Source organism: Bombus pascuorum, chromosome 5 (genome assembly GCF_905332965.1).
Source record: "Bombus pascuorum chromosome 5, iyBomPasc1.1, whole genome shotgun sequence".
Taxonomy (NCBI): Eukaryota; Metazoa; Arthropoda; class Insecta; order Hymenoptera; family Apidae; genus Bombus; species Bombus pascuorum.
In genome coordinates, this window is record NC_083492.1 from 11,466,445 (window position 1) to 11,485,468 (window position 19,024).

General features: G+C 39.2%; 1 protein-coding gene across 11 annotated transcripts in view; it reads right to left on the reverse strand.

Moving 5' to 3' along the window:
• Positions 1 to 1,267: 1,267 nt before the first annotated feature.
• LOC132906721 (catenin delta-2) overlaps positions 1,268 to 19,024 on the reverse strand; it is a 48,418-nt gene continuing 30,661 nt past the window's right edge. The window contains exons 1-16 of one of the 11 annotated variants that reach the window (XM_060959151.1): positions 17,655 to 17,844; positions 17,103 to 17,184; positions 16,545 to 16,610; positions 15,788 to 15,829; positions 15,561 to 15,690; positions 14,643 to 14,925; positions 14,380 to 14,505; positions 14,030 to 14,089; positions 12,516 to 13,138; positions 11,890 to 12,277; positions 10,534 to 10,551; positions 9,471 to 9,784; positions 8,818 to 9,121; positions 8,578 to 8,716; positions 8,223 to 8,346; positions 1,268 to 4,927 (exon numbers count right to left, since the gene is read on the reverse strand). In XM_060959151.1, the coding sequence (XP_060815134.1) occupies positions 4,670 to 4,927; positions 8,223 to 8,346; positions 8,578 to 8,716; positions 8,818 to 9,121; positions 9,471 to 9,784; positions 10,534 to 10,551; positions 11,890 to 12,277; positions 12,516 to 13,138; positions 14,030 to 14,089; positions 14,380 to 14,505; positions 14,643 to 14,925; positions 15,561 to 15,690; positions 15,788 to 15,829; positions 16,545 to 16,610; positions 17,103 to 17,134 (2,907 nt within the window). In that variant the 5' untranslated portion in view covers positions 17,135 to 17,184; positions 17,655 to 17,844 and the 3' untranslated portion in view covers positions 1,268 to 4,669. Of the gene's footprint in view, positions 4,928 to 8,222; positions 8,347 to 8,577; positions 8,717 to 8,817; positions 9,122 to 9,470; positions 9,785 to 10,533; positions 10,552 to 11,889; positions 12,278 to 12,515; positions 13,139 to 14,029; positions 14,090 to 14,379; positions 14,506 to 14,642; positions 14,926 to 15,560; positions 15,691 to 15,787; positions 15,830 to 16,544; positions 16,611 to 17,102; positions 17,185 to 17,654; positions 17,845 to 19,024 lie in introns of those variants that run through there. The other 10 variants (XM_060959160.1, XM_060959150.1, XM_060959159.1 and 7 more) reach the window with 10 other exon arrangements.

Below are 19,024 nucleotides of genomic sequence, written 5' to 3' on the forward strand. Positions count from 1 at the left end.
GCCGGTAAGAATCGTGTAAAAAACGGCGTAAAAATTCGTTAGTAAAACACGACGTCGTTAAAAAAATTCCGGACGCATCGCTTCTCGGTGCTTCTTTTCTTTTTTTGCATTTTCTTTTTGATCCTTTTCTTCTTATCCATTAGAAACCGTAGGCTGAAACCTTCATAACAGCGTATCGATCGATTCGTCGATCTACCGTCGAATCCTTTTTGAAAGGACTCGCATGTTTAAGCGATTTCGATAAACAGAGTCTTCGATCTATTTTGTAGAATTAATAAATTATAACAGTCACTCGATATAAGACGTTCAGAAATATTCGAATTGTTCAAAATAGATTCACGTTCGATTTGCGCGAAGCTTTACGAAGTATTATGCATACAGATACAGAAACTTTATTAAAAAATAACTGCCATAATAGCTGCCATTGTTCCACAAAAAGAAAATGAAGAGAATTTGACGAAAATCTTTGAAAGATAAGAAAAGAAAAGAAAAATATATATACGGTATATCTAAAGATACTTCGAGAAATCGAACGAGCCTCGTACAAAGACACAAACGTAAGTTTCTGTTTAAGGATAATTTCTATAAAAGTTTGCACGTACTTAGGTATATCATGCAACGAACAACGGAACGAGCCGAAAACGTAAATAAAGTTAGCCTTTTGAAATTGTTCACAAGGCCCATTTTTAAGTATACGACGAAGGTAATATATTGCAATGCCGAGAAATTGTATTCGATTAAAAAAATTAAAAAACTTCCGTGTGAATTAACGTTTCACCAAGAAAAGATCTTCGCTAAGTTGGCAAAACTATTGGCCAAGGCAACAATAAAAATACAAATGACAGGTTGAATAAATGTCAAATTCACAAATATACATTTTAGAAATAAGATTCGTCTAATTGACAAAACTTTGATCGCGTGTGAGTGTGTGAAAACATATAAGAACGTCAGCGACACGAGGGTGTTCTCATTTACACCGTTAGATTACATCAAAAATACGACTTGCACTCTAAAACGAAATTTAATTTTCAAAGTGAAACGAGTAGACGATAATACGATATCGTAATAATTGTTAAAAATTGCGTAACGAACATTGCAAAATCATAAAAGCTCAAGGGAGAAGTACTTCGAATAAGATGATTTTCTCGGCAGAGCATAGATTTCCTTTTTTAACTACGTAGATACAAATTTCTCAATTTCACTGATCAGCCTTCGATCATTCTACACATTGTAGTATAACCGCACATCTTCTTTTCTCGAAGGCGTGTCGTTTTTTCATTTTTTTCTTTTTTCTGCGAGCACGTCGCTCCACAGACTACATTTACAAAAATCTTCCGTCTCCCTGCGACAATTCTCTCTTGCTCGTTAATTCTCGTAGAAAATTAGAAACGTTGGTACACGAAAACAATGAAAAGCGGATATCAAAATTTCGGTTCGTTCGAGTCAATGGTGGCGGCTCTGTCAATCCTCCGACGATGTAACAATTAATCCACCAGACTTCAACAAGGATCTTTCGAATCGTCGAAGAGGATCGCCATTAATTTGTTCTATCGTCCTTTCCTCGACTCGTCTTTCCATCGTCAAATTCAATTCGAACTCTTCCTTAGATAGGCGAAATATCGAAACGTATTTCTCAATATTTAATCTCGATCGTGTGAAATTTCTCAAGAAATGCCTTCGTACAAAAAGAAGAGTGGAAAAAGGTCCCAAGATCAATCATCAACGTCTAAAACTTGCTGAAATTTCAGCAAAGATCTCGAACTACGATGTCAATTCCAAACTTTGCAAAGTCATCGAGGATACGCAAAACATCATCCTCGATTCGAATTTCAGAAAACTTCAGAATCGAAATTCGTCGAAGACACGAGTGAGAAAAGGACAGAAATTTATCAGAGCCGTGTGTGTCACATTGAGCGGAATGGTCCAAGGTCCTCTAAGAGGTTTCGCGGCAAATTCGCGCGCGTAGATGATCTGCTAGCAGTCCGAACGATAAGCTCGAAGGGTACCTCTCGATTCGTGAAGAGGCGCGGTTTGTTACACATTATCGTCTCGCTATCTCGATATTGATCGCGATCGCGCGCTCGTTTCTGTTCGAAATCGTGTTATGAATCATCGTAACAATAGCGCAACAAACAGTGGCCAGACATAAAAGACGGTGTATCGGCATATTTGATCGTAATTAACGCGAGGATCCCATCCGATCGTAAATCGAATACCCATAGGCGATAGAATATCGTGACGACCCACTTACGACTGTGGATATTCCGCGCAACGGGTGCATTGACGGCATTCGTTCGGAAGCGCTTGTATAAATAGTATATGATATATAGTTCGTGAAATTTTATCGAAATGTCAAAACATTGTTACGATATTATTAATGATGTTACAGATCGTTCTTTCATCGTAACAGAAACGATCGCACGAGCTTTCGCCCGATCCCTTCTCGAGGAGGGTCGATCCTGACGCGACTGATATCTTGCAGGGTAACGGCGATACAGCTTCTGCTTCCGGTGGCACGTCGACGATCGTTGGAACCAGTTTTCTATGGTCACCATCGTTAATTCGCTCGTTTGTCCTTAATTCGATCTCGTCGTTCGTTCGATTAATGAGAAAAAAAGCGAATAAATTCGCCTGAATATGAAGGATGAATATGTACAAAAGTTAGGCTGTTATGAACGACTACGCGGTTGATAGATATCGAAAAAGTACGCTTGGAGGATGAACGAACGTTTGGACCGGTTATGCGAGACGATCGACGAGATCGATGATCTTTTTCCTTTTTTTTTCCCTTTTTATTTATTTACTTATTTACTTATTTAGTCGATCGTGACGTGCATACTGCACGAAGCATTTATATATACACACACATACACAAACACATATATGTGTGTGTGTGTATATATATAATTATGAATCGACGAGGGAGAATTATTATTCTTCTGTCCCCGCGTTGGTATTATACTTTCTCTCAGTAGCTATAATCGCGAACACAATCGATTTTTTTCAACTGTCATAATAACATTATTTAAGAAATAGAACAAGGATATATTTATTTGTATACATATAATATATATGTATATATATCTATATATATATAATATGTATATCGGCTATCAATAGTCATCTCTGTCAAACATTCGATAACATTGAACATCACATATTTCCTCTCTCTGCTCATTCGCACCCTTTCTTTCTTTAATCCCCCATTTCGTCGATTCTTTCTCGTTCACTTGGTCTCGATCTAATTTCTTTTATCTTTTCTTATCTTTTTTTCGTTTCAACCATTTACACGACAGCAATACATTAGAATATGACGAAACGTAATAGCGAAGAACCTTGATAATCGTGTGTCTAGAGGACCAACGAGTAATTCATTTCTATCTCTTTCGTCTTAGCTTTTTATTCTTTTCTTCGCGTTTCAACCGAGCAGCCATCCTCGAGAACGAGAACAGATCTTTTGCACGATGGGATCCAATCGATCTCATCTATTGGCAACGTGGTTCTCGACAAAGGTGCTCATTCCTCCACTTTTCCCTCCTTTTCCCCCATTTTCTTATTCTTCCTTACGCTGTTACGTTTACGAGTGGACATTTTTATATCGGCACGCAAACGAAAGTATCATGCTAGTTTACACACTCGCTCGCATTCTTTTCGTTTCTTTTCCATGCACTCTCTGTTTCGCACGATCGAACCGATTGGAAAACTCGGAGAACAAAAAAACAAAGTGCAACTCGCAAATATTCGGTATCCTCGTTACATGCCACACCCACAGCCTCAGAAGTTTACATAATACAATAACGTAGCTTAATCGATACGCCCTCCTAACGCATGTGTGTGTGTGTGTGTGTGTTGGTGTAGCAGTTAACGTGTATGATATACCTATATGATATATTTATATTTATATATATTTATATATATATATTCATTCATCTTTATACCCTCCTATATTTATAGCGACGGCCTCGCCTCCTTTCTCCAAGGATACCGCCTTAAAATATACATATACATGTATATATATATAATATTTATATATATACTTATATATATAGTGTATATATTAATTTAGAATTGTGCAATGAAGGTTTAGAGCCATTAGTGCGACTACTGCTGCGGATGTGGTCGGACAAGTCGCTTTCCGTGTCTAGTATACATCGATAACGTGGGGTGCGGAGTGCGAATTCTTTTTTATATTTCTTTTTCAATTGTTATATATTCGTTTCTTGGTAAGACCGTCTTAAGCAGATACTCGGTGATCTAAACTTCCATGGAAGCTTATTTAAGAGGCTTCCGTGTCTCAGCCACTAACACCTCTATACCCTTCTTGTCCTCAGTCTTCCGGTTCCCTCCAATATACATCGTATCTTCCAACAACACGTATCATTCTCAGTGCAGTAACGACCTAACCGAAAATACAAAACCAAGAATCCTATCATCCATCCTTGTCCTCAATGCCCTGTCCAGTCTTCTCTATCCATCATCCAGCAAAAAAACGGCAAGATTAATTTCTACTATTTCCTTTGTTTCTCCTTTTACGTTTCAGACACAGAGTCCTCGTCCATCTTTCAATGATTCCCGCAATTGGGAGTCGTGAAATCGTCTTCTATGCGTACAGCAGCCTCGGGGGAAGGATGACAGCCCCCTGGACGGCGGCTGGACCATGGACACCCTGTTATACCCAGGAATCGCCGGCTGAGGCGGCAGTCGAATTCGGTGGAACGTTTACTGTTGCGGTGGCGGCCGAGCCATCGGGAACACCAACACCGTCGGCTACCCACTGGCCAGCCGTAGGTGCACCGGCCGCGACGCCCACTCCCGAGCCGACGACCGGGCCCTGACCCTGCGCCTGTCCCACCCCCAGCTCATACTGCCGCTTCTTTTTCTTCTCCAAGTTAACTTGCGCGTAGAGCGGCTCACCGGGTTTCGGTTGCTGCAACACACACACAAGCCAACGGTTAGTTTAGAGCCCTGGCTCGGAGGGTAGCCGGGGGTGGATCGGTCTGGAGTGGGCTGTCACGTCGCTCGGGGAAACGGGCCCGGTGGATCTTTTTTTATTTCGTACCCCTTCTTGCTTCGTCCTTTCTGTTACCTCGATTTTATTTTACTTTTCATTTCGATTCCTTTGCATTTTGTTTATTTTTGGAAGGTTAACCCTTTCGCTATTATGGTAGAAGGAACTACTAGTCGTTACACCGATTTTTAGGTTGCAGATGGTTGATTAACACAACCCGCGAACAAATACTTGCTATTGTATATACGGAATTTCGACAGGTTACTGTGGACAGATACATCCAACGATAGCCATAACTTAACTTTGCGGTCCAATGTGAATTCAACATTTTATTCTAACTCTAACTAGACCGTATTCGATGGATAAACTATTTCGAAAGCTACTCTTAACTTTTCTTTCATTTTCTTAATTATACAAATTTCTATAACAAACAACGTACACATATTAATATTTTTATTAAATTAAGTTGAACTCGATGTAGGATCGCGAACAGTTAACTGATTTAATAGCGAAAAGGTTAAAATATAATTAATTTTACAGCTTCTTACATCTTCAAGGGCATATTGCGCCTCATTTTTCTACTTGTAAAATGACAAGGTAAGCCTTTAAAAACACCGACTCGTATCTTACAATAAATCAATCGTAAATAATATTACCTATGCAACCATATCTATCAAAAATCAAGAAAACGGGAACACAATTCCAAAGCTCCTAAACAATCGTATTATGACAAAAAATATAACAACAGCGACACGATGGTTACTGTCAGATACTCTTTTATTATGCTCGATTAATTTGGATATAAATAGATTATAAATAAGTTCGTGCAATAGTCAATGTGTCACTATAAATCATGCTTCGAAGTGCGCTTAGCTTTTCTCTCATATGATAAAAGTCGCTTAATGAGTGTGTCTGTCTACGCGAGTTCGCGTTTATATATATAAAAAGAAGAAAAAGAAAACCTCTTTTTTACATTAATAGTTGATCGTTAAACACGCTGCATTTCGGTGATATTAAACAAACAGTGTTGTTTATCCAAAAAAAAAAAAAAAAAAAAAAAAAAAGAATCCGCGGTAATGATTTTTGTGCTTTCATTAACGTTACCCTGCTTGTTCGAACTACAAAAATGGAATCGTGGTTTTAGTCGAAACCGAACTCTCCATGTATACACGTAGATTACTTGTTGCATTCTTTTTTTTCTTTTTTAAACATTATTCTTATTCTATATCGGAGATAGACTCTGTATCATCTGGGTCAACGAGTCAAAATTAAGTCCTCTATAGAAACAGATTTTCTCATAATGGAATCTCATAGAACTAGTGTATACTGTCGCGCTACTACGGTAATCGCACTAATCACTGTCAATTAGGCAGCGGATCAGCCTCTTCGCGTAAATATTTTGTGCGCTTCTTCTATTTTGTTTTAGTTCGATTGATAGGGCGATTATCGGTTGAATTTTGGAAAGACATTGGTTTAACTGATTTCGTTGGATTTACACAACTTGTTGTAATGGCTGAATGCGCTCCCTAATCGTTGGATAATGTCAAGTACTTGGTCCTGCAATAACTAATCTATTATACAATCGTAGAATAATGCGAGACAAACTTCAACACTAATAAACCGACGGTTTAACTTTTCTGTATGTATATTTCTTCCTATTACGCTATACGGACATAAATAATAGAGTATCTCTAGAAGAACAAGGTTCTTCTGTATCGTTACATAGTCGCTAATAAATGAAATCACGAATTATAGCTAAGTAAATCGGAACAATGAGTTATAAACGAATCGTTGTCCCTTGCGTAAAATCGAATCGAAAAATTCTCCTTGTTATAATTCTTCTTCACCGTAAGTATAAAAAGTTGAAAAGATACCAAATGTCAAAGATTCGTTGAAAGAAAAACCGTAATGAGTGTAACGGACGATTCGAAGAAGCATTCACGACGTCGAACGGATAAACGAACGAAACTTTACATTAAAATGTACGCAATTGCATTTGAACTTGCAATATGCACGTTCGTTATCACGTGTTTCGCACACGACGTAAATCCTCTCTCGGAAGCGCGGCGATAACAACGCGTTTTGATCACGTTTTGTTCGCGTTACGTAAGTATATCGGTCGATTATTATATAAAAATGCTAGATACTTGATAATTCCATGGACTGTTTTATGGGAGACCGCCGTTAGGGCGACCCTTTTCTCTCTATCGTAATACTGTATACATTATACGAATAATGCTGGTTTCATATAGCATGAAACACGATGAATATAATTGGTACTCGTTAATTGACTTAGTTTATACACTTATGATAAATGTTCATTAAGTAGCTGCTTTCTCTTTTTTGTATCACAACTGTGTGAGGTTGTCGCTTCTATTTTTTATTTTACCGCCCTCTTTCTTCTCGTAATTTTCCGCTCTCGTTACAATGACGATCGTTTTTTTTATTTTCCTCTTGTTGATCTCCGTGTAAGCGGATAAATATCGTATAAATAATAGTTCTGCGTATAATTATCCTTCGCCTAAGTGTGCTCTAGCATTTCGTACAAGGAAATGCCTCGTCTTTCTCGCAAATATATGTATATATATAATAATAATAAAACAGATAACAAAAAAAACAACGAAATCGATTTGTGTACAATGAAGTAAAATCCTTCTTCGTTTGATCAAACTTCTAAAAACAAAAACTAACAGGGTGTGTAGAATCTATTGCTTGCTTGCCCCTGTCTTTCTGTCTGTCTATCTGTCTGTCTGTCTGTCTCTCTGTCTGTCTCTCTGTCTGCCTTTCTTTCTCCCTCTCTTCCTCTCTCTTTCTTTCTTTCCATTGAAGAGTGAAACGCAGCGGCAAACTTATCGATAAGGGGAAGACTTGACTCGAAAGGAATCACGTTTTGCTACTGGGTCTTTATGTTTGAATCTGTACTTTCATCTTACAAAGCTCATCGTTCGTTCTTAAAACTCTTATTGAGCGTGTCTCTTTGTTTATCTCATTTTTAAACGCTTGCAAACAAAAAACTGTGGTAACTGCGAATCAAACAAAAGTGACAATGTAATAAAATGTCACGAAAACCGGAGCCGGACCAACGACCGTCCGCGTTTCTCCAGAAACGGACTTTCTTACACTTTCGAGTAATCGTGAGGAAGATAGCGCTTAGTCTAAACGCCAGCGGAGTCTAAGTGCTCGTCACACAGTACCATTAGTTGTTGTTACTTACAGGCTGATATATAGTGGGTCGACCGACGTTATTCGAATTCATGTTCGCTCTCTGAATCGTTCTGTCCTCGTATCTGGTGCTCCCTTGACTCGCCATTGGTCGGTTTAGGGTGCTACAATCATAGCTATATTCAACGGAGGGTCGAAGAGTTCAAAAAAATCGTGAAAATATGGACTCTGCTTAACCGAAATTATCTAACAAAGTAGAATTGAATGGGGAAAACATACACATAAAAGTTAAACGCAGAGTCCGGGAACAGAAACGACAAAAATAAAACATCGGTTGGTCTTAAAAGGAAGAAATGATTATAACTTGAAAGCAAATGATTATTGATTGTCGATTAACGAGTGGTTACCTATTGGCATTGTTAGGTGAATTAGGCCCTGAATTCCGCGCTGCTACCGTTTTCGTGACGAAATCTTGCTCTTTCCAGCCGTGCTTCTTGTAAACGTCTCTCAGCTCTTGGTGCTGCCACATTGTGAACAAAACTTGTCCTACAAATTAACCGATATTTAGTTCTTCTTAGGAAAGTTCACAAAATACGTACTTATAATTTGTTTGCAGAAATTTAGAACAGAAATTGACTTATTCTTGCCTGCAAATTTAAGAACACGAGGCGTATATTTCTGGCGTTGCCTAGTAATGTTCATCAATCTGTCGACACCGCCAGCATCCAACAGAGATCGCGAGAACTCGGCGTTTTTCTTGATCACTTCGTTCAATGTGGCGAGAACGGCGGCGATTGTATCGTCACTTGTTCCTTGATCATGCTGGTTATTTCCTGAAGGTAACTTCTGGATGAGATCACGCATCGCGTATTTCCCGATCAGCTCCTTGTTACGCTGGTCTATCGCTAGATTTCTTAGAGCTGTGGCTACAGCACAAACTACGCGGTCCACCTAAAATGGACGACCAGAAATAACATTTTTTAAAACATTCTATCATCAAATTTTCATAGAACCAGTGCAGGTATTTTTCAGATTGTTTGATTACCCAGCAAAGTAAATTTAATTACTCGCGTAAAAATGTTAATGGTAATATTACAAAAATAATTTAATTGATACAAATTTTAAAAATATGAAAATCAATTAAACCTTTCTACCCTCCCATTTTTCTATTTCTTTATATTCCTCTACTCAAGTGTACCCAGCCCTATTTAAAATGTCTATCTATGTATTTATTTCATAAAAATTCTACCCAATATATTCATCAATTCCACCGCACTACATTCCCCGAATAATACTGTACCTCCATCCGCAACAACTCCACCAAAATGGGAAGTCCCTTCTCCTTCCTCACAGCCGCGCGAATTTCAATACTTGGCTGCCAGTAGCAGGCTGCGAGGTTCTGAAGCGCCCCAGCCGCCGCCTCAAGAGTCTCCGGATTTGAGCATGTCTGCAGCAATTTCAAATAAGATTGTACCACTTCTGGTTGCCAGAGTAGCTCCATTCCTCTGACGGGTTCCGTTCTAGGGCTGGTAGTGCGAGATGCGGTCGTTTCTTTTTGCACTGGTTGACCATCCTTCTTCTTCTTGCTGCCGCCAAAGCAACCCAAATTTTCACCTAAGGCACAGTAATTTGAAATTGACATTAATTACAGGAAAGGATCGTGATCAAAGTATTAAAAATCTTTTTTTTTTTTTTTTTTGGTTGAAACTAAAGCGAGGCTGAAACATAAAATATTTGTGAACCACAGCAGGGTTAAGTATAATGCTTTTATAATGTTTTAATAGAGATTATGTGAATTATTTTCAGTGTATTGGCACTACTTTATCAGAGAACTACACCAATGCCTGGAACATCGCAAACAACGTGTTGACAGAACAATTGCAACCAGCCAATCATAGAAACAGGCGTACGCAAGATGCACGGAGGGGATGCACTGTTAACGCTTGATGTACACGAACTGCTGATGAAATTAATCCGAGCACTGTAAAGACGATTAATCGTAACGCTTCAAAGCACAGCAATATTTTACACATGTTCACTCTTCGCTCTACGTATTGTTGGTGTTCTCTATTTACGCGAATTATGTATGAATTTTGTGCAATGTAACGACAAGATTCGCTTTGTTTATCGAACAAAATATTCATCCGGTAGAGTACGTGGCCTAATCGACGGAATCAATATTAGAACAATGATTGCAACGTCGATCACGTGGCTTGTTTGCCAACGATAGCGAACCGGTCCATAAGTTGTCGGTAGATTCATGATAAAAAAAATTGTCGTGTGAACAACTAAAGTAACCGTTGAGAAGCTTGGCATGCACTGACTATTCGGATTCGTTCGATGAAAGAAATAAAATGTCTTACCTTGACATAAACTGTATGCTAAAAAGATTGAAACACATTTTTAATCCATGCTAAACTAGAAAGGATATAAAGCTGTCTTTTTTTTTCTTTTTTTCTTTGCTCTTTTTTCTTTTTTGCTTCTTGTCTCTTGTAGTAGTGGGATCTCGTACGAAAGAAGAATTTGCGATACAAGGCTCATGAGAAACAAGAGAGAAATCATAACACCGAAGGGAACACAAAGATTAGTGTAGTTGCAAAGAGATACATACTAATCGACTGGTAATATGTGCTATTGCTAGTTAGGGTATCGTCGTCTCGCAAAGACATCGTTCCATCATTATCACGAATACACGCAATTATGTTGGATCAAATGTGTAAGCGGTATATCAACAGAGACGTAAGCACTACAACGAATGTTCAGTGTACACAGATGTGGAATATATCATTTTGATAGACTTAAGAAAGTATACGGGGTCAACTACGACTCCTAATTACTACCTTGCACGTTTCACACTCGATAGAATCTGAAACGTGCAATATATCATTAATATGCGACTGGTTTACTGTACAATACTGTGTTGCCAAGCGGATGTATGTTTTCAAATGCTCCGTTTTCTCCGTAACAACTCGATCAACTTCATGTAAAACTATTACTAAGGGACTATCGATCCTACTTTTCGGAGAACTAATTTTCATCGTACGTCAATTTAGCCTACTCCGTGTAAGTACAGAATCATACAAAAGCAAGGCAATGTTAAGTCTCGATGCTTGAAACAACATGCTTGAACAATAGAAGAATTTTATGCTGTGAAATGGCTTTAAAACTCGTGACAAAGCTAAGAATGACCATCTAAATTTTTAAATTTTATCCAGGTCACAAAGTACTTTACGAATTATACATTTTCAATTTTACCACTTATCGATGATCCACAAACCTTTATTAATCTACCTTTTATTTGACACAAATCATCAAATCATCAAAACTATGTTTACAAAAAGCACGCAATACCTAAAGCTTCACAAATTGCTGATAAATTGCAAAATTAGAAATTCAGAATACTCCATAACTATTAAGCTCTGCATTACATTGCTTTTGCAATACACTGTACCACGATGGTCTGCTGCAATTTTAGCGTCACCATACCGCTCGTATATACAGAATCGATTCAATAAAACGACACAAAATTACACCCGCTCGTCCTTCTTTTCCGTTTGTTGATCCGCTTATCATCAGCGCACACACAATTCGGCTGCATGCGTGTCACCACATGCCCATTGAGGGAACCCGTGTGTTTACCATGGCACGGGGGAAGGATACACTCGTGTCATTCTCGAAATGCAGGAGTATCCTCACGAGAGTCATCGACAAAACCTCACCTTTGACTGGAGCAGCTACCCTGTTCTGAACAGTCGACTGAATCGGATGTTTGTCGTAGTTTGGATCCTCCACCTCCTGACACCGATAACTCAGGTTCCGCAGAATACACACACAGTTCTCAACGATCTTGTTCCCGATGTTCGACTTCTCGATGGCGGATCGTACTACGTAAAGAAGGGCGTCGACCAAACCTTCGCACTCGCGCAGTTTCTTCCTCGCATACTCGCCAGCGCTAGAGACGTTTCTTAAGACGCCAGATGCGTTTCTGAACACGGTCGACCAGCATGTCTCGCCACTGGAAGAGCTTGGATCCCAGCCACTGTGCGGGATAATTATGTTGTTCACCACCATCGTTACGCCATCATCGATGATGGATTTCTTAAGGTCCTGGAAGAATGAAAATGTAAATACGTGTATAATAGTCTATAATCTATTTATACATATACTATTTAGGTTGTCCAAAGGTTTAATAGCCAACTTCGACAGTATATTCTACTATTAAATCAGTAAATTAATTCTATCTTTGTTTACATAACGTTATCGTCGATTAGGCTAAAAAGTGTTGAGTTAAATATATTCGTACAATCTTACAATTCTATCAAATATACCATACACGTCTACCCACCTCGCACGAGGATAAATTCCAAAGAACCCCCGTCACCAGTTCCTTCACGTCCGCGTCAGACGTCCTACGTAATAAATTGATCAAGGCCGGAACACCGCCAGCGTTCTTGATAGCCCTCTTATTTTCGTCGTTCTGTCTACCGTAAGACAAATTCCGCAGCGCGCCACATGCGTTCCTATACACGTCTGGATTATCGTGATCCAATAATTGCACTAACGGTGGTATTCCACCTAGACTTCGCGTCTTCTGCTTATTTGGATCGTCCATGTAGCATAGATGCTGCAGATACGCGGCAGCGTTCGCCTTGATGATGTTGTTCGGATTACTCAGGAAGCCGATCACCTCCGACAAGTTCGGATCTCGCCATCTCATAGACTTTTGATCATCGTCCAATGGACTAGCCATGCCGGGCACCACCGGATGTCGAGATTGTAGCCGTTGAAGATGAACCTCGTCGTCAAACATTCCCGGAGGAACTCCAGAGGTGAGTGGGACCGGATGGCCTTCGTCGTAACCGGGCACATCGCTAGGAACTGCGACTGGACCTACCCCGACGCCAGGGCCGTATCCAACAGGTCCATAAGGGGACGGAGACACGTAACCGTAAGCCACTTTATTCTCGTCTGAAAAAATGGGATGCCACACGAGGTTGATTACGATTCGACGATATGCAGAGCTTCCGCTAGATTGATCTAACGTTGTACTGCAGTATTCCATTAACTGGCCCGTGGGCCCGAATCTTATCTGATCACTGATCAGGTATAGAGGAACTATTGCAGGGTTGGGACTTTCATAGTCAAATAAGAAAAATCAACGGCTTGACAATGTATTAAAATCACAAAGAATTCAGAATGGAAGATTTAGAAGATAGCTATCCCTTTATCAGTAGTTTATAGTATATGTAAATATTATATCATGAATGTTACATTTTAAATTCGATGATTTGATGAATACCATATTTGATAGTTTGCTTGGCGATAGTTCTTTCGCGGGCTACACTACTAAATTAAAAGATCGAGTGGCGAGCTTGGAATTCTAGCTTTCTAGCTGCAGATCACAGATTTGATTTCTGGGTTGCCTTCTTTTCCTTCGCTCCAATATATTTCTAGAAATCCTAGATGTTTCCATTGAATTCACATGATTACCTGACATATGTGTCTATTTTTCAACATTAGTTCCAAGAAATCAGTTTTCATAACCGCTAGGGACATCAAGAGATGGTCAGTTAACGAATGAAAATCCCGGCCAGTTAACGTGTCACTAGTGTACTCGTATAGTTGAAACGCATAATTCACTCGCATTATCTGTGCGATGGTAGTAGCGTGGTTTGAAACAGTGGAATATGGACTCGCGACGTTAAAGAGACTCAACGACGATAAACGCGGTCAGATGAAGTTTAACAAGAGTGAAAGAGGCAAGAAGAGAAAGGAAGTCGACAAAGGGAAAAAGAGAGAGAAGAATAGAAAGAGAAAGGCAGAGAGAATGAGTTAAATAAATTATTGATGTGACCCTACCATGAGGATGCTGAGAGGGTTCGCCAGAGTCATCCATATTCCAAGAGTTGCTGATTTGATCTAGAGAGAACACAAAATAACAACGAATGTCAGGCATAGAGATAATTAAAGTGAATTATGCTGTGCCCCGTGCACGATCAGACAAATAGCCGTGGCCCGCTGCAACATGATAGCTGAATATCTCATTACACAGCTGTCTAGGTCAACGTTGCGCACAAAAAAAAAAAAAATAATTCCTTTCGATCAAGAAGAAACGACAATGATGCGACAAAGCCTCGAAGAAAAAAAAATGCGGATTATGAGCTATCTATGAGCTATCCGGTATCTTCCCGTTTCGATAACGAACATACCATATTGATCTCCGGGACCACCAGGACTAGGAGTAATACGATAATGATCTTGCAACGCGGGATTCAAACCTGGATCGATGTCGTTGTAACCGCCTTCCACATACGGTGCCGCCTTACGTAGGTATTCTTTAAGAAAAATAAAAGATGCATCTTAGACGTAAAGTGTTAGATCTTCGTTTATTCTATTGTTTTCCGCGGTTCTGAGTAACTTTCGTAACAATGACGAGACCATGTGAGACGGATAAAAATAACCGATTGCTTACCATGCGGAGGCGAGGCACGACTGTGCTCAGAAGGACTATGAGGACTGTGAGGAGAATGCGAGCGTGGCATGTAGATACCATGCGGACCCGGATACCCTGGCTGTGGTGGATAACCGAGGTACGGCTCGTAATGTTCAAAACCGACCATGTACGAGTCCGCCGGGTATCGCCGGTCCGCGTGCTGATAATCCTGAGACATCAATGGAACTGACATGTAACTCACTGCGCCTGGATCTGGCTCCATGTGTGATACCTCGCGAACAACCTTCGACACGTTTGTCACCTGGGAAAATTTCAACAGTTTATAGAAAGAATGAGACCGCCAAGAATGCTGGGGATGCTAGGAATGCTGAGAACAATCAGGATACTTGGAATGGTAAGAACATCTAGAATTCTGAAAATGTTCGGTATAATAGGATTGAACATTCTCAAAATGTTAACTATAATTGAATTATGATTTCTGAAAATGTTAAAAGTACCGGAAACGAGTATCACGATTTGCAAGAGAAGTGATTTTGAGGATTCCGAGAATGTGAGAACACCGAAAAAACACGGGAATCCAAGTTCTGAAAAATAATGTAACAAACAGTAAAAATGCTGATAACGAACTGAAAAATATGCGAATAACGAACATTGACATCTTTTTAAAACTTTGAGAACTCGCAGTACGCTAAGAATAATAAGAAATCTAGGAATTGTCAGAACTTTGAGAACACCGACAATCAGTCACTGCAATTTCAAAGAGAACTGAGAACTTCGATAACTCGAAGAATATTGAGAGTAATGGCAACAAGCGCACAACGTACTCGGGTACTGAGAATAACGAGAGCATGGCTTCGAAGGGAACAATCGTTAAGAGTAAAAGGAAATCGTTGCTCAGCAAATTAGACCGTTGCTAAAACTGGAAACGGATCTCACTTGTTGAGTAGTTTGCTGCTTATGGCTGCGGATAAGTAATGGATCCTCTTGGACAGACAAATGAGACGAATGCAACGAATGGGTGTCCGCCTGGCCGTTACTTCCGTGGTAATCTGCATCACTCTGTCCGCTGCAAAACGTTCGCAATAATGATCAATTAGAGTCGCTCGTCCCATCGTGCAATCGGGAACAATCGACGATTTATTCGCGTAAGTTCGATAACTTACGTGTATTGCGGCATGTCGGGGCCCTTCTCCTGGAGAACGCGTCTGGAAAAATACAACGAGACCGATTACATTCTGATCTACGATCGTCGAACAAAACTACCAAATCGAATTACCACGAAAATGAAAGAACATTGAAAAAATTTCGATGTGAATCGTACGCGTTTATATGATATTTTGTAAAACAATGGTTGCAAAAAAGATAATAAATAACTCATGCACTTCGATAAAAAAATAACACGCTGAAATCAAATAGGCAGACTAACAAAAAGAAAAGGGAGATCGAAGTACAAAGAAAAACATTCAAATACACGCCTAACTACGCCAAACTACTCTTCTCGCGTTTTTGTCACACATCGCTCTGAATCATGCTAAGTAAATGCAAACGAACACGTGTTCGTGCCACCGACGTTGCTCATTCTGACAACTTTATATCTCTAACTCAATATCTTTCACGAATGAGCCACGAATTTTCTCAAAATTTCGTGGCAACCATCTTAGTGGATTAGACAGATGAATTCTGTGTACATGATACAGTTGCAGTACAGGTGATAAAATTGCTCAAGAGTAAATCAAATGTTTCGAAAGTCTGAACAAGTCATTTGAGACATTTTGGAGGAGACAAGAGTCTAGAGTTAATTGTTATTAAGTAAAAACTTCGCCAAAGTGTAACTTAATCCAATAGGAACGTCGATCAACGGCGATCATCGTAGATAAACGCGGTCAGAATGACTAACCTCGGTTAGGTCATGTTAGTCACCTCTGTGTGATCTCAGTGTGCGTTATATTGTGCTCCTGTCTCTCGACGATTCGACGATTCACCAGCCTGACATTAATAATTTTGGTCTGATTAATTTGGGTGCTGAAACTACGTGCTTCCTAGGGTGCAACCTCGAGTTAGATATCTTGTAACTGTCTTTTTCATCATTGATTCCCCATGATTCCCAGGCCTCGTATGTATTACCTTTTCTTCTCTTCTATTTCTTTTTTTTTTTTTTTTTTTTTTTTTTTTTCTATCTGAGGCGCCAGGAAAAATGGGCCAAACTAATGGAACGACAGCAGGATAGACGAAAGAGATAGTCGAGTCTTTTTGTTCCTAGCTATTACCGGGAAACGAGTTTTGCCAATTGGCCGAGTTACGTCTTGCACTAGCCGTGTAAAAGAGAGGGGGAAAAGCAGAGTTCATTTTACGATCACCGGCTTCTTATTGAAACGAATGGAAAGAGATACATAGATCAAGAGATATAGTGAGAGAAATAGAGGTATTAATCGGTTACGAGTCTCTCGGCGGAGAGCTCGAGGAGAGAAAGACACTTACAGACAGGAGTCAACCAGCTGATTATTTGACATACCAGCTGATTTTTCGTCTCTTGCGGCTCAGCAGTCAATGATGACGTCTCCTGGAAGCACACCAAACGAAAGAAACGTTAAAGCAACACGTTTGAATGTAGTCGATTATCACATTTATTTTACATATCACGTATCTACATCTTTTCCATAGATCTTTATAACTTTTCCATTTCATTTCGAACAAATTATTATATCACTTTTTGTCCATTTGAGATAACACATATTAAGGCCAAAAGTTTGAGATCATTTTCTCAATCGAATCACCTGCTAATTTATACTAATTTCAAAAATACTTTAATTCGACAGGTCATGTTACGAAAGGACTTGCTAAGGTGATTTTCTTCAGATTCTAGAATTTTATATATAACGCGCAATAATCTCAAACTTTGGGATAATAATGCGACACATTTTGAAAAATTGACACTGTTCTTAAATTAGATAATTGTAAATCTTCCAAGGGTAATAATATATAATATCCGTAATAATAATAATAATCACAATATCTATTATATATACATACTATTTATTCCTAAAATATCCTCGGTATAACTTTGATACCACGCACAAACTTTTTCGTTTTCCTTTTTAAAAACGACCTTTATATACCACCTCCGTTTAAAAAATGATAGAAAGACTGAAGAGGTGCGTGTTTGCAGCTCGCTTATACGAATCAACTGTGCTGTTTACGAGTCTGTTAACGACTACTGTATTGATCGGAACATTAGCAGAGAAGGTCTAATTGCACGACTTATACCTATGTTCTTTTAATACTTCCCACGAAGACAGTTAAGAAGTTTATCCATCTACTTAAAAACTTTTCACGATTTCTATCGAGCATTATTAATTCATCTAAAAGGAACGACACGAAAGCTTTTCATACAGAATAATCAGTCTGCCGTGGCAGAACAAAAACAAAATGATCAATACAACTAGAATATCAACCATGAAAACTCGTTAGTCCAGGTTAGACGTTAATTCTGTTTCGAGACCCACATGATGTCTCCTTTTTGATTAACCTTCTCCTTCCCATCGTCCTTCTCCTTTTTCATCTTTTTATTTTATTAATTTATCTCTGGCCTCCCACCTTTTTTCAGTATCAAGCCGTTAATTAATTTTGTTACTCTTTCGCACAACGTGCAATTACCAGGCAGAGCGAATCGTGGCATGGGTGTCACGCGTAATCACTGCATTAAAATATAAAACGAGCAAAAGAGCTTAATTAATTTGTCACTTCGTCGCTCTTTTATAGCGTGTTTCGATTGCCCTCTGGCTGTATACGAGTATATATATCTACATAGGTGTACACGTATACTCGAGCTCGTGGAAAGGATAGAGCAAAGTTCGGTAACGAATTCATCTAACGCAACTACGATACCGGAATTTCGGCGAGCTGCCTCTTAAAAGGATTCTAGCCTGGTTGACCAGTATCATCGCCAGATTCTATTCGACCAACGAAATTCGTTTCCACTTATTGTCCGGAATTGTCCTTTTTCGCCTACTGAATAATCGCCCTCGAGGGTATTTCAGACCCTCCTTTTTTAGAAAGGAATCTCTTTTGGAGCCGGTACGATATCTTACGGTTCCGGCGTCGAACACAAAATATTGAAAGTAAATGACGAAAGACTTCAAAGACAACATTTTGAATGAACGGTATCCACAATCTAATTTAACGAATAAAACTGCGTACGTATAAAGATCACGGGGAAAAAGCATACGTTGAGTAACGTATAAAGTTTTTGTTTAAAATCTTTTAATGGTATATCACGGTTAGATAAGCGATTCGTTTTTAATTGCGATTAAATAAAAAATATTGTTACTACAATTGATCGCAATAATTAATCGCAATTAATTGAACGCGATAGTCTCTCCATCAATTTAGAAGAACTTCCT